Below are 18,314 nucleotides of genomic sequence, written 5' to 3'. Positions count from 1 at the left end.
CAATCCGGGAAACAAAGGCTTTTGCCACAATTTTGACATCACTGCTAATTAAAGATATTGGACGGTAACTAGAACAGTTCAATGGGTCTTTATTTTTCTTTTGTAACAAAATGATAAGTGCTATGTTCTGGTCTCTATGAAGCATACCATGTTCAATAGCATAATTCATAGAATTCAAGATTAAGGGCCCAACAACATCCCAAACAGCTAGGTATAGAGCTCTTGGGGAATTGCATCGGGACCAGGGGATTTCCCTTTTTTAAGAGATTTGGCCGCACTGTGAAGTTCCTCCAATTAGAGGTTCTTCTAGAAGGTTTCTGTCCTCTTCTGGTAATTTAGGCAGGTTCAAGATCTCTAAAAATGTTTTGCATGCATGTCTGTCAAGAACCACCTTTGAAGAATACAGTGTAGAATAAAATGCTTTAAATTTGTTATTAATAGCCCTAGGATCTGTAACTATTTTGCCATCACTACTTCGTAGCATATCAATATTTGCTTTGTTTCCTTTAACCTCAGTGCAAGCAGATGGCTAGTTCTATCTGAATGGAAATAATAATTTTGCTTAGTTCTGTGAATGATAAACTCGGCTTTGAACATTGACAAGCTATTATATTATTTTTTCAACAGTAACAATTTCTGAGCAGCCTCTTCTGAAAAAGACTGGGTCTACTGATGCTCCAAAGACCTTATTTCTTGTTCAAGATGATCAAAGCGCTTATTTTTAAGACGCTTGGCCTTTGAAGAAAAGGCAATGCAGTTCCCTCGCAGATAGCATTTAGTAACTTCCCATAACACCTGAGGGTTTGAGCAATGATCCGTATTAATTTCCAAAAATTCTGTAAGCCCAGATTTGAGTTGATCCATAAATGTAGTATCATAGAGCAGTGAGTCATTAAAGCGCCATCTCCGGGGTTTAGCATGAGCTGTAGCAGGTGTGATATTAAAGATAATGGGAGAGTGATCTGAAATCAAAATAGGCAATATAACAATATTGGATATATACTGAAGCAAAGGGGCACTAACCAGGATATAATCAATTCTTGAAAAGGATTTGTGTCTGGGAGAATAGACCGTATACCCTTCGTGTGGGGATTGTGTATGCACCATGGGTCAATTAGATTTAATTCTGTAATGAACCTATTTAGAGAGGATGTGGAAATTGCAATGGAGGGGTTAGACTGAATTGTCTGTCCGTCTGTCTCTCTGTCCGTCCGTCCGTCCGTCTGTCTCTCTGTCTCTCTGTCCGTCTGTCCATCTGTCTCTCTGTCTCTCTGTCCGTCTCTCTCTCTGTCTGTCCGTCCATCTGTCCGTCTGTCCGTCTGTCTCTCTGTCCGTCTGTCTGTCCGTCTGTCTCTCTGTCTCTCTGTCCGTCTGTTCGTCTGTCCATCTGTCTCTCTGTCTCTCTGTCCGTCTTTCCATCCGTCCATCTGTCTCTCTGTCCATCTGTCTGTCTGTCTGTCCGTCTATCTATCTGTCTGTCTGTCTATCTATCTGTCTGTCTGTCTGTCTCTGTCTCTGTCTGTCCGTCCATCCATCTGTCTCTCTCTCTGTCTGTCTGTCCATCTGTCTGTCTGTCTGTCTATCTATCTGTCTGTCTGTCCGTCTATCTGTCTGTCTGTCTCTGTCTCTGTCTCTGTCTCTGTCTCTGTCTCTGTCTGTCCGTCCATCCATCTGTCTCTCTCTCTGTCTGTCTGTCCATCTGTCTGTCTGTCTGTCTGTCTGTCTGTCTATCTATCTATCGGTCTCTCTGTCTGTCTGTCTGTCTCTCTCTCTGTCTGTATGTCTGTCTGTCTGTCTCTCCGTCCATCCGTCTGTCTGTCCGTCTGTCTCTCTGTCCATCCGTCTGTCTCTCTGTCCATCCATCTGTCTCTCCATCCGTCCGTCTGTCTGTTTGTCTCTCTGTCTGTCTGTCTCTCCGTCCATCTGTCTGTCTGTCCATCTGTCTCTCTGTCCATCCATCTGTCTCTCCATCTGTCTGTCTGTCCGTCTGTCTCTCTGTCTGTCTGACTTTCTGTCTGTCTGTCTGTCCATCCATCTGTCTCTCCATCTGTCCGTCTTTCTCTCTGTCTGACTGTCTGTCTGTCAGACTCACAGAGACACACTGCAGATTAGGGCTCCACGATATTGGGAAAAAATGACATTGCGATATTTTATATTTCTGCTATATATATTGCGATATTTTTTCAACAAAAATGGGGTGAGCACACTTAGATTCTCATTTTAAATGATTTAAACATCGACACCATCGCGTCAATTGATTAATATGCGGGAGGGAGAGAGAGCAAGGCAGCGCTCGTGTTGTTTGAAGATGGCTCGCTCTCTCTCTGTCTCTCTCTCTCGCACTCACACTCACTCTCTCTCTCTCTCTCTCTCTCGTGCGTATGCGTGGGCGTTTGTGGAGCGAGCGGAGCGTGGCTCTGAGAGTGATTGTGCAAAACTTGTTTTCAAACTTATTTTTTTCTCCCTTTTTTTCTTTTTTCCCCTCGCTAATTAGTTTATAAATAGTAAAAACAAAAGGTTTTTGTTCTGGTTGCGCGGTCTTTCAGACGCCGGAATGGCGTCTGTTCCCGTGCAAGGAACGCCAACTCTGTCACTCCGGAATGGGTGCAAGTGTGTACCAGGGGCCGGTGTGACAGTGGAGGAGCTGCTTTTGGTTATAGGAGAGCAAGTGGGGCTCGATAATATAATTTCTGCTTCGCGGATGAACAAGGCTGTCGTTGTGTTTTTAAAATCAGACTCCCTTGTTAACCAGTTGACAGTGAGCAGAATATGGGTAAAGGAAGCGTTTGTTACGATAACCCCGCTATCCGCTCCAGCAACGAAGATCATCATTTCAAACGTTCCGCCGTTTATAACTAACGAGACCATCACGAAAGAACTGCAGAGGTTTGGAAAGATCACAAGCCCTGTAAGAATGATTCCGCTTGGATGTAAAAATAATGCGCTTAAACACGTCCTCTCGTTCAGACGCCAAGTCTTTATGTTTTTGAATTCACCGGATCGTACGTTAGAAGTCTCTTTCCGTGTTAATCACGGGGAGAATTCATACATGGTTTACGCCAGCGCTGAGAACCTAAAGTGCTATGAATGCGGAGTCTTGGGTCATAAACGTTTTGCATGTCCGCATAAAGATGACCAACATGCATCTACTTCTCGAGGGGATGTAAATGATACCGATCAGCGAATCAGTGAAAGTGAAGAACAGAGAACTGAAGAGCAGGATGAAGGGCCTACAGAGGAGGTGAGTGAGATTAATTCATGTGCTGGATGTAGTTCTGTCCCTGATAAACATGGAGATGTGACAGATGGGATTGAAAAGAGTGAGGCACAGAGTGGTGTGGAAAATGTGTGTGAAGTTAAGGATGTGGCACAGGCTGACAATTTAGAGGAAAATATGGTTGATGAGATGGATAGTTTATCCCAGTATACGGATGATGGAGTAGGAGATGAGGAACAGTGGACTGAGGGCTCGAGAGGAACTGATCAAGATTTGTACACGGTTGAAGAAATTAATGCATTTCTGGATTAAACTAAAGGTAAAGCTGGTGTTGAAGTAAGTCATTATTTTCCTGATATTGAGAAATTTACTGCTTCGGTGATGTGGGCTAGGAAGGTGAATAGCATTGATGAGCTCTCACAACAGAAGCGGTATCGGCTAAAAATACATATTACTGGCCTTAGACAAGGCAAAAAGACAGGGAAAGCGAGGGGAAAAACGAAATCTTAATGGCTTTTAACTTTTCTATGTCTTTCTGTTTTTCCTCTTCTTTTTCCTTTTGCTTATGGAGATCTTGCGGGTGGGATCAATTAATGTAAATGGAATGAGGGATAGGAAGAAAATTAGTTTACTATCAGAAATAATACGATTGAAAGATTTGAGTGTTGTTTTTTTGCAAGAAACTCATAGTAATCAAAATAAAGAGGCTGATTGGGGCTTGTGGTGGGAAGGAGAAAGGTGTCTTAGTCATGGGACTAATTTAAGTGCAGGATTGGCTGTGCTTTTTTCCCCTGTTCTCAAAACTAAAATTTGATCAGAACATGAAGTGGTATCAGGGAGATTATTGGCTGTAAGAGCTGAGATTAGAAACGTGCAATTTTTGTTTGTGAACATCTACGCTCCTAATATAGGAGAAGACAGAGTACAGTTTTTTATTAAACTAGAGCACTTCTTAAAACAGCAGCAGGATGTGGATGTTATTGTACTAGGTGGAGATTGGAACTGCACTTTAGACTCTACACAAGATAGGATTGGAGAAGAACCTCATGCAAAGTCAAGTATATCTTTAGCTAATATTATGAAAAATTTTAACTTCTCAGATGTGTGGAGAGAACAAAATTCATTAGTACGGCAGTATACATGGATGAAAGTCAGTAATGGAAGCGTTTCTGCTGCACGTTTGGATAGGTTTTATATATCACACAATATAAGAAATAAGATTGTTAATACAGCCATCACCCCAATAGTTTTTTCTGATCATAAGCTTATTACAGTTGAGTATAGACTAACTGAAAGAAAGCATAGGAGTTATTACTGGCATTTCAATGCTAAACTTTTGGATGATAAGCTTTTTTGTGAGAATTTTAAATGTTTTTGGGAGGCTTGGAAAAGTGTAAAAGGGTACCCATGAAAGTGTTATTCAATGGTGGGAAGTCGGTAAAGTCCACATAAGAGGGTTCTGTCAGCAATATACATCTCATTCCTCTTTAGTTCTGAAAAAGACTTTGGAGTGGTTGGAAAAGGAAATCATGGACATTGAAAAGAAAATGAATGATATTGATGCTAAGCATCTACAAGATCTATGGATTGAAAAGAAAAATCAGCTAAGCTCCTTTTTAAATGAAAAAGTAAAAGGAGCACTTGTAAGAAGCCGTTTTGCAACGATAAGAGATATGGACGGACCTACTTCTTATTTTTTTAATTTGGAGCGAAAAGTAGGTCAAGAAAAGCAGATGTATATTTTAAAGGACAACAATGGACGTAATACTTCAGACCCTACAGTGATGCGAAAACTTGCTGTGGATTTTTATTCTGATCTGTATGATGATGACGACTCAGATGAACAGTGCAGAAATCAACTGTTTCAAGATCTTCCTGTTTTAACATTGGAACACAAACAATCTTTAGACACTGAAATCACTTTTGAAGAGATCACTGACGCTGTTATGGGACTTTCCTCAGGACGTACCCCAGGACTGGATGGATTACCTGCTGAATTTTACAAGTTTTTTTGGAATGTTATTGGTGCTGATTATTGTGAGGTAATCAAAAAATGTATCAAAGAAGCTGTGCTTCCTCTGAGTTGTCAGCGGGCAGTTCTTACACTTCTCCCTAAAAAGGGTGACCTGACATTGTTAAAGAACTGGAGACCTGTAGCAATTTTAGGTTCTGATTATAAGATTTTTTCAAAATGTTTGGCCAATAGGGTAAATAATGTACTGCATACAATAATACATAAAGATCAGTCATATTGTATAAAAAATAGATCGATACAAGATAACTTGCATCTGGTACGGGGCATTTTTGCCTTTGCCTCTTACAGTAAAACTAATATAGGTTTTCTGTCCTTAGACCAAGAAAAAGCTTTTGACAGAGTTAATCATCTTTTTCTTTTTGATACCTTAAAAGCTTTTGGTTTTGGAGACATTTTTATCTCCAAAATAAAACTACTGTATGCGGGAGCCACATGTATGATTAAAATGGCTGGTGGCCTCAGTATTCCTGTGAAAGTCTGTCCTATCTCAGGTCAGTTGTATAGTATAGCCATTGAACCTTTACTATGTAGACTGAGAAGACAGCTGACAGGTCTACAGGTCAATACATTGGATTTTAAGTGTCCTATTAAGCTCTCTGCATATGCGGATGACGTCACAGTTTTAATCAGTAATCAAAATGATGTTGAGTGTGTAAAGTTGGCTTTGGAATGTTATGGGAATGCGTCTTCAGCCAAAGTTAATTGGCAAAAATGTGATGCTTTGTGGTGTGGCCAAGATTTTATTAGTCCATCATTACCTGGTGGATTGCAGTGGGGGAGGGAAGGGTTTAAATATGTAGGTGTATTTTAGGGACAGATGAATATAAAAATAAAAATAGGGAAGGACTGGTGGAAAAAGTGTGTGCTCGGTTGTCTCACTGGAAATGGTTGCTGCCCCAGCTGTCCTATAGGGGGAGAACCCTGGTCTGTAATAACCTGATCGCATCATCTTTGTGGCATAAAATGATGATTTTAGAGCCTCCGGAAGACCTGGTAAGAAGATTTCAAAAGTGCCTGGTGGATTTCTTCTGGTCAGGACAACATTGGTTGAAGGCACCAGTGCTCTATTTGCCAACACAGGAAGGAGGACAAGGGTTGGTCGACATTAAATCCAGAGTCAGAGCTTTTAGACTTCAGGCGGCTCAGAGATTCCTGTATGAAGAATATGTGAGCTGGACTGGGGCAGACTGTGCCCTTCCGAAGAGAGCAGGAAATATGGGATTAGACCGACATCTGTTTCTGATGGACACTGACAAACTAAACCTGACAGGATTGACACCTTTTTACAGATCAATGTTAAATATATGGAATCTTTTCAGTTTCTCTCGGGAACCAAATGGTGTGAAGGGGCTATGGCTGAGAGAAGAACCACTGTTTTTTAATACATCACTGGATATAGATGCTTTTAAATCAGGCTCCCTCTGAAAAATGCTGTGGACTGCAAATATGACCAAAATTTGACATTTTGTTTCTGAAGAAGGATGGATTTCTGCTGGACGTTTGGCTTTAAAACTGGGTATGAGATCAGTCAGAGTGGCAGACAGACTGCTGAATCAAATCTTTGAGTTTTTACCACCCGATTATAGACTGTTATTAGAGACACCAGTTGAAGAGGAAGAGTTTCCTGTCTTCCCAGACCTAATTTTTTCAGCTGATTTGAGAACATGGGAAGAAATGGAAAATGGTCTGCTTTCTTTTCAGACACCCCATCCGGGACTTTTTAGACTTGCTGGAAAAAAAGATCTTTATGTATTGTGTGTAAAGGTGTCTCATCCTCTTCAACTTCAGAATGTGAAGGAGTCTAAGTGGCAGGAGTTTTTTGGGTCAGGTGTTTCCCCTAAAGGTTGCTGGAGGACCTTGTACAAACCTCCCATTGAGAAAAGAACTGGAGACTTACAATGGAGGATTGTGCATGGTATAATAGCCACAAACAGACACAGAGCACACCTTGATCCACAAATCGAGGAGGGCTGTCCTTTTTGTGGAACTCAAGAAACTGTTTTCCACTTATTCTTTAATTGTGAAAGATTACAAAACAGATATTATATAAAATTGAAGAGTGGTGTCAAACTCTAGGGGAATTATTTACACCTGAAAGGTTTATTTTTGGGCCAAAATACAGCAAAAGTAAAATGAGGAGTCATGTTCTATTAAACTTTTTATTTGGGCAAGCAAAGATGGCTATATGGTTGTCAAGGAAAAGTAAACTAAATGAAAAGGGATCAACTGATGCTATTCTAATATTGAGGGGATTAATAAAGTCCCGTATTAGTATAGAGTATAGCTATTATAAGTTGATAAATGATCTGCAGATGTTTAAATATAAATGGGAAATTAATAAATGGATTTGTGAAGTTGACTCTGATGAAGTTTTGATTTTGTATGTTTGAGGAATGTTTGTTTTAATATGGTGTCAAAAAAAAATGTTTTGATGGCAATTTATAATTTTTAAACTTTTTTTGTAATAAAGAGACCTTAAAAGTCAAGTCTCTCTCTCTCTCTCTCTCTCACGCACGCGCGCTCTCTCTCTCTCTCTCTCTCTCTCTCTCTCTCTCTCTCGCACGCTCTCTCTCTCTCTCTCTCTCTCTGTCTCTCTCGCGCACGCTCTCTCTCTGTCTCTCTCTCTCTCGCACGCTCTCTCTCTCTCTCTGTCTCTCTCGCGCACGCTCTCTCTCTGTCTCTCTCTCTCTCGCACGCTCTCTCTCTCTCTCTCTGTCTCTCTCGCGCACGCTCTCTCTCTGTCTCTCTCTCTCTCGCACGCTCTCTCTCTCTCTCTCTGTCTCTCTCGCGCACGCTCTCTCTCTGTCTCTCTCTCTCTCGCACGCTCTCTCTCTCTCTCTCTGTCTCTCTCGCGCACGCTCTCTCTCTGTCTCTCTCTCTCTCGCACGCTCTCTCTCTCTCTCTCTGTCTCTCTCGCGCACGCTCTCTCTCTGTCTCTCTCTCTCTCGCACGCTCTCTCTCTCTCTCTCTGTCTCTCTCGCGCACGCTCTCTCTCTGTCTCTCTCTCTCTCGCACGCTCTCTCTCTCTCTGTCTCTCTCTCTCTCTCTCTCTCTCTCTCTCGCACGCTCTCTCTCTCTCTCTCTGTCTCTCTCGCGCACGCTCTCTCTCTGTCTCTCTCTCTCTCTGTCTCTCTCTCGCACGCTCTCTCTCTCTCTGTCTCTCTCGCGCACGCTCTCTCTCTGTCTCTCTCTCTCTCTCTCTGTCTCTCTCTCTCTCTGTCTCTCTCGCGCACGCGCTCTCTCTGTCTCTCTCTCTCGCGCGCGCACGCTCTCTCTCTCTCTCTCGGTCACTCTCTCACTCTCTCTCTGTGTCTCTCTCGCGCTCTCTCTCTCTCTCTCTCTGCCCTGTTTAACTTGCATGTGTTTTTCAGTCCTGTCAATGAAAAAACTTTCACTCTATGATGGTTAAGCTGTGCAATTAATCCGCGAATCACATTCGTCAAGGGCCGGGGAGCAGCTGGCCCGTACAGTTAATGAATAACAGATCAACTACGACAGCCTACATCGCACATCCTGCGATGTGACTATCGTGGATTCGTACATCGCGATATCAATGCTTAAACGACACATCGTGCAGCCCTACTGCAGATCATTCAGCGCTCAGTGCTGCCAGTGCCATTCAAAGCTCAGACGACAACACTCTTCAGAACTCACTCATCTCATTCACCGCCAATCACAGATCAAGCCTCTGAAAGCCCCGGGCACAAACACTTGTGCTGAACAGCACATTATTATTATTATTATTTATTTTTTTTGAAGATGTTGCTTCTATTTTAAGACTAAGAGCCGGCAGGCAAAGAGCTATTCGACTGAGAGAAAGAAACCATGTTGCTTTGAACGGCAACACAGCATCATATGTAGCAGAGGAAACCTGGGCTTTCTGGAAGGGTCGTCCAATTTATTCAGACTAAAGTCACTTGCATGCTCAACATATCATAGCTATGATGTGTAGGAATATTCTCAGTAAACTGGCCCACAAACATGTGTTTTACCAAACATTGACCAAATGCAAGCAAAACTAAAAAGACTTAAGTGCATGTGTTTATTCCTGTTTTGAAATTGTTTCATGTTGTACCTCTAAAGTAAATAAAATAAATAAAAAAGCAGTTACTTTTGTTTTCCATTAGCCCCTGAAAATGTTAAAAAGAAAATAGCTATAGTTAAATAGTAGGGGTGTAACTATACACCAATGGCACGGTTTGGTTCGGTTTACGATTTTGGAGCCACGGTTCAGTCCGGTTCGGTTCGGTTCGGTTCGGTTCGGTTTGCTGTGGTGGCAGGGTTCATGTCATTTTACCAGCAATGCTAAGGAACAATAGATTCACTTAACTTTATTATAACAACAGCTGGAGGATCATCACTGCTGGATGCCACATCTAACTGCTCCTCTGAGACCAATTTTCACGTCATAGTTCAGACGCGGGCCAGGCCTACCGCCTGTTTTATACTTCTCCTTACTTTTATATTTTAGACATCCATTAATAAGTGATGAACAAAATTGGCGCGCAGGTGGAAACAACACGAGACCGCGCTACTGCGACTGTCAGGAGCGACTCGACGGTGTTTAGTGTCCCGCAGCAGCAGCGCAGCTGAACAGTTCTGCGTTCAAATACACGCAATAGGCTTAAGATTGCCGCAAAGCACCGGCAAAAGTAATTACCATAAATTTGACGGTGGTAAATAGTAGGGAGATACTTGAATTATTTACTAATAAACTAGTGTTTTCTGAGTCTGTGTCGCAAGGATGAAGTTGCCTGTCTCGCAATTTCATCATTAGACACGCCGAGAAGAGTATCTTCACAGATTATGATTATAATGAGAGTTTTTGTTTTAGATTTGTTTTATTTCGTTAAGTAGTCATTTACAGCTTTCTATAGATATATTTATTATGTCTGTGATGCATGTTTTAACTGAGTGTCGGTTAATTTTTTTATGAGTTATGAATGATATCCATCATTCTCAACAACAGAAAACGGCTGCATATCTACTGCCATGAAACCCCTATTACCTATGTAATTGTTTGAGCACGGTCAGGGTTTGCTTGTAGCTTCATTCTGGAAGCAGTGGGAAAAGTTTCCTGTTTTTGAGGCTTCTTACGTGTGCCGCTAATAGGCTATCAATGTTGGGGTGATGTCTCCGGAGATGTGCTTGCATATTAGACGTGTTTCCTGTCGTATAAGTAAGTTTTGAGAAACAGTAACGACAGATTGTGTGAGCTTTGTCTATGAAACAAATTCTATTCCTGTAGTCCACTGGAAAACCAAAATGTTCCCACACAAGAGACTTAAATGTGTCCATGGGATCTGCAATCTCAGGCGGAGCAGCCATCCTGCGTATGCAGTAGTAACCGAGTGTGACGCTCACTCCCAAGTCACGTGACATGACATGCACTTGGAAAACAGTATCTTTGGAATATAATATTTAGAACAGCATTTAAAAAGCTCTTATTAGTTGTTACCAATACAATTTACTCAAATGTATGGAAATAAAATTGATTAAATTAACAGATTAGTTAGTAAGAGATAAGTGACATTAACCTCAACAATGGGCAGCAGGAGGCGTGAGAGTACCGCGATTCGTATCATGGGTGGTGTATCGAGATCTTTCGGTTCGGTTTGTGATATCGTTACACCCCTATTAAATAGTTATAGTTAGCATATAAAAAATATTTTTGGTAATTGAAAATAAAATAAAATTGTTTTCAGTAATTTTTTTTTTTTAGTTAACGTTAATGTTAAATTAAATGAAAATTAAAAAAGTTCATTTGGACACTCGCTTAAATTGTCCAATTTGTTGAAAAGTTCCTCAAAAGTTAATCATTTTTAAGTAGTTTTACTTGATAAATAAAACTGAAATACAAATTAATAAAAATGATAGACATGGTTAAAAATAAATAAAATGACAAAAATGCAAAAAAATACACTAAAACATTAACTAAAATGAAAAAGAAAATGCAAAATGCAAATCTCGATACTAATATAGCACTTGTAGGCTTACTATGATTCTTTAACATATATCTTTTTCATAATAAAAATATATATATATATTATACTGAATCCCTAAAGAGTACACTTAAGCTATGCTTAAAATGTCTAAACATGACTGCATTAAATCAAGAAATATCAAAAACTATTTTAGCATCTATCATGTACCATCAAACATGGACTAAATAATAAAAAATATACAATAATAATAATAATAATAATAATACAAATTCAGAGCACCAGGCATGAGTTTATTCCTAGTCTGAAAAAAAAAATTAATGTTGTTCCTAAAATATATGTATATTTTACAAAAAGCATATTGATTTGCTGTAAAAAAAAAAAATGCTAAACAGCATTGAATTGGTTATCATAGTGAGCAATACAGTGCTAGTATTATTTTGCGGCAGGCATTACATAGGCACTGAATACATTAATCAAATTTTGTGCAACTAAACTGTCAGATACAGCCACACTAGTGCCCTTAATAGTGGGCCACCCTAAGATTTTCAGCGTTCAATGTTTCCTGGTAGCATCACATGTCGCAGTGAGCAAACACAAACCTGGCATATATCCGATGAATATTTAAAAAACTTCTTAAATGCTTTGAGTCAAGATCAAGACAAGACATCCATAAAGACGTGAAAGCATAAATTATTACACACCCGAGTATGAAGCTGCATCTCAGCCAAGGAAGAACACAGACCCACGGGAAGCTCCTGCTCACAATATCCCACATCCAACGCTGTGTTCGATTCTTACATAAGTCGCCTGGCTGCAGACCCTCATGTGTGACAAACCCCGCCCTCTGTTGACAAGGTGGCTAATTAGAAATCAACAAAAATAAGCAGCTTTCACAGCATGAACAGCTGCATGAGGACCAGAGGAACATGTAATGTGTACCGAGTGTTCATACAGAACCCAACGCTAATGTCCAAAATAATCATATAGAATATACGATAATATAGTATGGATACATGTTTTTAATACATATTATAGATAATGACTAACCTCAGGAAGCTCCCGTCACTATAAAATATAAACAAAGCATTTAAATTGCATAAAATATTGTTTTACTACTAAAATCTCAATATTAAAATTACAGCATTGCCTATATGAAATAATAATAAAAAAAAATGTTAACTTAAACTACATCGGAAATAAAATTAAACAAATATTACATGAAACATAAATGAAAACTAAAAATGTTACCTTGGTAAACGAGATAAAAAAACAACTTAAGATTACTAATAATAAAAAAAAAAAAATTAAGATGTATATAAACATAACAAATACACTAATAAAAATCACAAAGCATGTAAAATTATTAAAACTTAAAACCAAAATTTTAAAAATAAAAATGTAAAAATAAAAGCATTTTAATAATACAAAAATTACTTTAACTTTAACTTAACATTAGTTAATGCATTAGCTAATATAAACTAACAATGCAAAATATATTACAGAAAATTGTTAATGTTTGTTAATAAAAATACAATTGTCATGCTATATCACTATAAAAAAGAACTAAGATTAATAAATACTGTATTTAGTAATTTTTGTAATTATTAAATATTGAAGTAGTTAATTGTAAGTTGATCTTATCAAATAAGTTCTAATCATAAAATAATACCAAAAAATTATACAAAAATAATAATAAAAATAAACCAAATATAAACTTTAAATAAAAACAATTATAATGTAAAAATTTCACATTATATGCGGGAGTATTAACCGTGTTCTACTAACCAAAAAAATGTAATAAAAATAAATAAACTTTACATATAAACAATTATAATTTAAAAAATTACACAATATATACTACACGTGGAGTATCAACCCTGTACTACTGACCAAATAATAAAAATATACACTATACAAATAAATAATAATATTAATTAATTTGTTTGTAATTATACTACTGCTACTAATAATAATACAGTTTTGTTTGTTAAGACTTTTTAATGTCTGATGCAATTAAAACACAGGCCTACACAATGGATCAAAAGATGTCTATCTAGTGCATGAGAACACAGACCAGCAAGATCAATACTTGCATCCAAAACAAGTATTTTAGAAGCATATGTAATCATGTTCCCATAGACAGAAAAGAGCCAAAGCGAGTCCCTCTCAGTCCAAACGAAGCAGCTGTGGACTCACATGTTGATCTCAGTCTCCTCAGATCTCACGTCAGTAAAGCAGAAAGAAAACAGCAGCATTAGTATCTTTTACCGGTTCGTCACTTCAGAAGCCTGACGTGTGTTTCCGCATGCAAATGCACTGCGTGTAGCTTCCCATCGAGTCTTAAGCAGATCAAAGCCACCGTCGCTCTCAAAACGTGTGTAGTGCGGCGAGGAGGACAGAATCAGTATTCGGGACGCGGAGGATGGAGGGAACGTGGTGGGTTACGCCAGTCAAACATCTGCATCGGGAGGAAGGCTCAATGCAAACACACTTACTTGACGTAGCAGTCGCGGGCCTCTCTAGACAATGACATCTCCCAGCCATTGGAGGGTCCCTGTGCGGACGGCCAACTCCCGGCGGCCGGCGGACAGCTGAAGGACTTGGTCCTGTGACTGCAAGAAAAACACAAGACGACACGGTCAGGAGTCAGAAACCGTGTTTGGACTGCGCTTCATAGAACACGGCCGTCTCAAAGCAGCTTTACAGTAATTAAAAGGGATAATAACAGTGAGAATGTGGAAACATTATTCAATTATCAAATGAAATTCACAATGGCTGTAATCAATTATGAAAAATTCAGTCAAGTTTCAGTTCAAAAGTTGATTAGATTCAGTTCAATAAATGTCAATGTTGCAAAATTCAATCATCCCGATCATTTTTGATTCCATTCCCTTCAGTGTCCACTGCGAAGTTCATCAATTATGAAACAAATTCAATTTAAAGCAGCTCTACAGAAGCTAAAAATTCAGCTCAACGTTAATTTAGTTTAGTTCAAAAAGTGTTGATGTTGCAAAAATTCAATCAATTGTGAAACAAGTTCACAATAATGTGATCATTCCGCTGATTTTTGATTCAGTTCCATTCAGTGTCCGTTGCAAAGTTCATCAATTATTGAAAAAATACAATTCGAAGCAGCTCTACAGAAGCCAATAATTCAGCTCAACATCGATTCAGTTTAGCTCAGAAAGTGTCAATGTTGCAAAATTAAATCAATTGTGAAACTAATTCACAAGAATTATAATCCAGATTTCAGTTCGATAACAGTGTCAATGTTGCAAAATTCAACTATGAAGCGAATTCACAATAGTATCATTCTTCGGCTCAGTTCAGTTTAATAACTATCAATTATCAATTTTAAAGCAGCTCTACAGAAAATGTCATTTTTCATCTTAATTCAGTTCAGTTCAATACTGGTGTCAATGTGAAACAAGTTCACAATATTGTCCTTATTCAGCTCAGTTTAGTTTAATAACAGTGTTGATGTCGCAAAATTCAATTATGAAACAAATTCATTTCAGATTCAAAGCAGTTCTACTGAAAATGTCATTATTCAGCTTAATTCAGTTCAAAAGCTGATTCATTTCAGTTGAAAATTCACAATATCAACATTTTTCAGCTCAATTCAGTTCAATAACAGTGTTGATGTCGCAAAATTCAATTATGAAACAATTTCAATTCAGTTTTAAAGTAGCTCTACAGAAAAAGTCATTATTCGGCCTAATTCAGTTCAAAAGCTGATTCAGTTCAGTTGAAAATTCACAATATCAACATTATTCAGCTCAGTTCAGTTCAATAACAGTGTTGATGTCTAAAATTAAATTATGAAACAAATTCAATTCAGTTTTAAAGCAGCCCAACAGAAAAAGTCATTATTCGGCTTAATTCAGATTCAGTTCAGTTCAATAATGGTGTCAATGTGAAACAAATCCACAATGTCAACATTATTCAGCTCAGTTCAGTTCAATAACAGTGCTAATGTAAAGTAATCAAATATGAAACAAATTCATAACAGCATTTTTATTCATCTTACTGAATTCTATCAAAAATGTATTCAATTCAGTTCAAGAAATAGTGTGAATGTTGTAAAAATTTAATTTAGTTTCTGGACTAAAAAAGGGAAAAAGTCATTATTCAGCTCAAGTTGGTTTTAGTTCAATGTTGATTAAATTCAGTTCACTAACTGTGTAAAGTTCATCAATTATGAAACAAGTTCAATTTAGACTGTACAGCAGCTTTAAAAAAGACAATGTGTCATTATTCAGATCAATTCTGTTCAATAACCTTTAACCCCAAAGTGATTCATCATAATGTGTAACAGGAATTCATTATTTTCATTTACACAATGAACATCTCTTTGAAAATGAATTAAGACAGCCATACATATTTGTAACGGTTGTGCTGTAAAATAAAAATGTTATTAAACACTATTTATTTTACACTGAAATATTAGTAATATAATAGTAATATTTCATGTTTTATTTAGTAGTTGTATTAATAATAATAATAAAATTATTATATAGCTTGTTAATTTTTGATAATATGCAGCATTTATATATTATAAATCATAAACTTTGCATTAAAAAAATGCAAACTATATCTAATTATTGCTAAATCTATTTACTTTTTAATACTGAATGTGAACTATAATAGCATGGAGCTGCAAAATATCAACCGATAACAGCCTGGACTTCATTTGTGACAGTTATTTTTTTTATGCTAATTATGTAATGCAATCATGCAAGCCCCAAGATTGTCATGCTTCAGTCTTGTACACTAAGAGCCGTGAAATTTAACTAATGCTGAACTGCAAGCAGATTCTTTAGAAAGCCTGATATCCGGTGGGCTGCTTGATCAAAGCAGTGTCAGGCTGAGCTTCACCATCATATAACAGATCAGGTAACGCACACATGACTCTCTGTATCAGTGTGAAGCTCAAGGGCGAAGTGTTCACTAAAGAGCAGCAAAGATTATTACAGGATCCAAAAACAGAAATATAGATGATGATCCACTGAAGCTTAGATGCTCCTTACAATAAAAGCACTGGCCACATGTTTTAAGCCTTTTAAAATTCAATAAAATACGATAAGACTGATACAATTTTAGTTTTAGTTTTCATTATTTATCAATGTAATGTATTAATAGGGATGGGCATTTTTTTCCAAAATGAGGTTTAAAGGATTAGTTCGCTTCCAGACTAAAAATTTCCTGGTAATTTACTCACCCACATTTAATCCAAGATGTTCATGTCTTTCTTTCTTCAGTCATAAATGCATTTATGTTTTTGAGGAAAACAGTCCAGAATTTTTCTCTGTATAATGGACTTCAATGGGGACCAATGGGTTGAAGGTCCAAACTGAAGTTTCAATGCGGTTTCAAAGGGCTCGACACAATCCCAGCTAAGGAATAAGGCTCTTATCTAGATAAACCATTATTAATTTTCTTAAAAATATTTAATTTAATAATATTTTATGCTTGTTTTGCACTAGCTAGACTTCATGCATTACGCAGTCAAATTGGAAAGGTCACGCGTGATGTAGGCAGAAGAACTGATAAACTGATGCCAGACGATTTTGAAGTTGGAGAAGTTTTTCACTGCACCTGACCTTTCTAAACCAGAGCACACAGACGAAGAGCTGAAAATGCGTGACATTTCAACGTGATTACACCATGTGTGAAGTCCAGCTAGTGCAAGATGTGCATTTGTGGTTAAATAGTATATACATTTTCTTTCTTTTTTTTTTTTAGGAAATGACAGATAGTTTCTCTAGATATGAGCATTATTCCTCGGCTGGGATTGTCTAGAGCCTTTTAAAGCTGCACTGAACCTGCAATTTGGACCTTTAGCCCATTGATCTCCATTGAAGTCCATTATATGGAGAAAAATCCTGGAACGTTTTCCTAGTAAACCTTCAAAATTGGCGTGAGTAAATTATCAGGAAATTTTTTATTTTATTCTGGAAGTGAACTAATCTTTTAAGGAGAAAGATATTATTTATTATTATTATTATTATTATTATTATTTTTCCAGTTGTTGTCACCATTTCTGAACAAGCTTATGATTAGGCATTATACACAACAATGTTCTGCCACAACGTTACATTATATCTCAAGGTTTTATTTTGAAAGCGTGTGTAAATAAATAAATAATAATAATAATAATTTTATTTGTGTGTATATATATATATATATATATATATATATATATATATATATACTGTACACACACACACTTATAAAGAAGCTCAAGCAGAGCAAACAGAAAAAAATAAAGCAGAATGTGCCAATCACAATACAGCACATAAATTGAGGGCTCAATGTTTATCATGTTTATGTTGTCTCGAGATCATTTTGTAAGATCGTTTAGTAAGAGTTTTAATACAAGTAATTTCAAACATTCTGTGATCATAAATGATCAACATGTTAATTCGCTGCACAGTGCCACCTAGTGCATTTACATAAGTTACTTATCATGGTTTCCCTGCATGCACTTGAACTTTCTCAGTGAGGTTATATCAAAAAGACCTACTTCTCAAAGAAAGAAAGAAATGAAGAAAAAAAACCTGAAAGCATTTTTTTTTTATCGATTTCATATAATGATATCAGACAAAAATGCAGGATGCAGACAGGAATGTGATCTTAAATGAGCTGCAGTCTGTCAGAGAAGAAACCAAGTAACTGAATTACAGTAATAAAGTCAAAGGCTTTAAATGCCTTTAAAGACGTCTTCCTCAACTGATGCATGCATTCAAGAGGAAAATCTTCCGGCCGTCTGAACCTCCTCACAGGATGAACGACAAAATGCACTTTTCTGACTCATAACCAGGTTCTCTGCATTTATTATTAAAACACACCTCCTGCAAGAAGCAACTGTACTGTGATTATGTGCACTAGTTATGCAAAAAAGCACAGAAAATTATTTATATATATATAACATTTCATAAAATGCATTTAACTTAAAATAAATATTTTATTACAATTTAAAAATGTATTTAAGAATTTATATATATATATATTAATAAAATATATTCTATGAAACATATGCAATATATTTTAATACAATTGATTTAAAATAAATAATTATAAATATCATAAAATAATATATTGATGTTTATGATTC

General features: G+C 37.3%; 1 protein-coding gene across 3 annotated transcripts in view; it reads right to left on the bottom strand.

Moving 5' to 3' along the window:
• LOC132153231 (FERM and PDZ domain-containing protein 4-like) overlaps window positions 1-18,314 on the bottom strand; it is a 61,045-nt gene that overhangs the window by 28,463 nt on the left and 14,268 nt on the right. For 2 of the 3 annotated variants that reach the window (XM_059562589.1, XM_059562590.1), the window contains exon 2: window positions 13,693-13,809. In XM_059562589.1, the coding sequence (XP_059418572.1) occupies window positions 13,693-13,809 (117 nt within the window). Of the gene's footprint in view, window positions 1-11,898; window positions 11,967-13,692; window positions 13,810-18,314 lie in introns of those variants that run through there. The other variant, XM_059562591.1, reaches the window with a different exon arrangement.

Source organism: Carassius carassius, chromosome 11 (genome assembly GCF_963082965.1).
Source record: "Carassius carassius chromosome 11, fCarCar2.1, whole genome shotgun sequence".
In the NCBI taxonomy this organism is placed as follows: Eukaryota; Metazoa; Chordata; class Actinopteri; order Cypriniformes; family Cyprinidae; genus Carassius; species Carassius carassius.
This window is presented reverse-complemented; position numbering and strand designations above follow the sequence as displayed.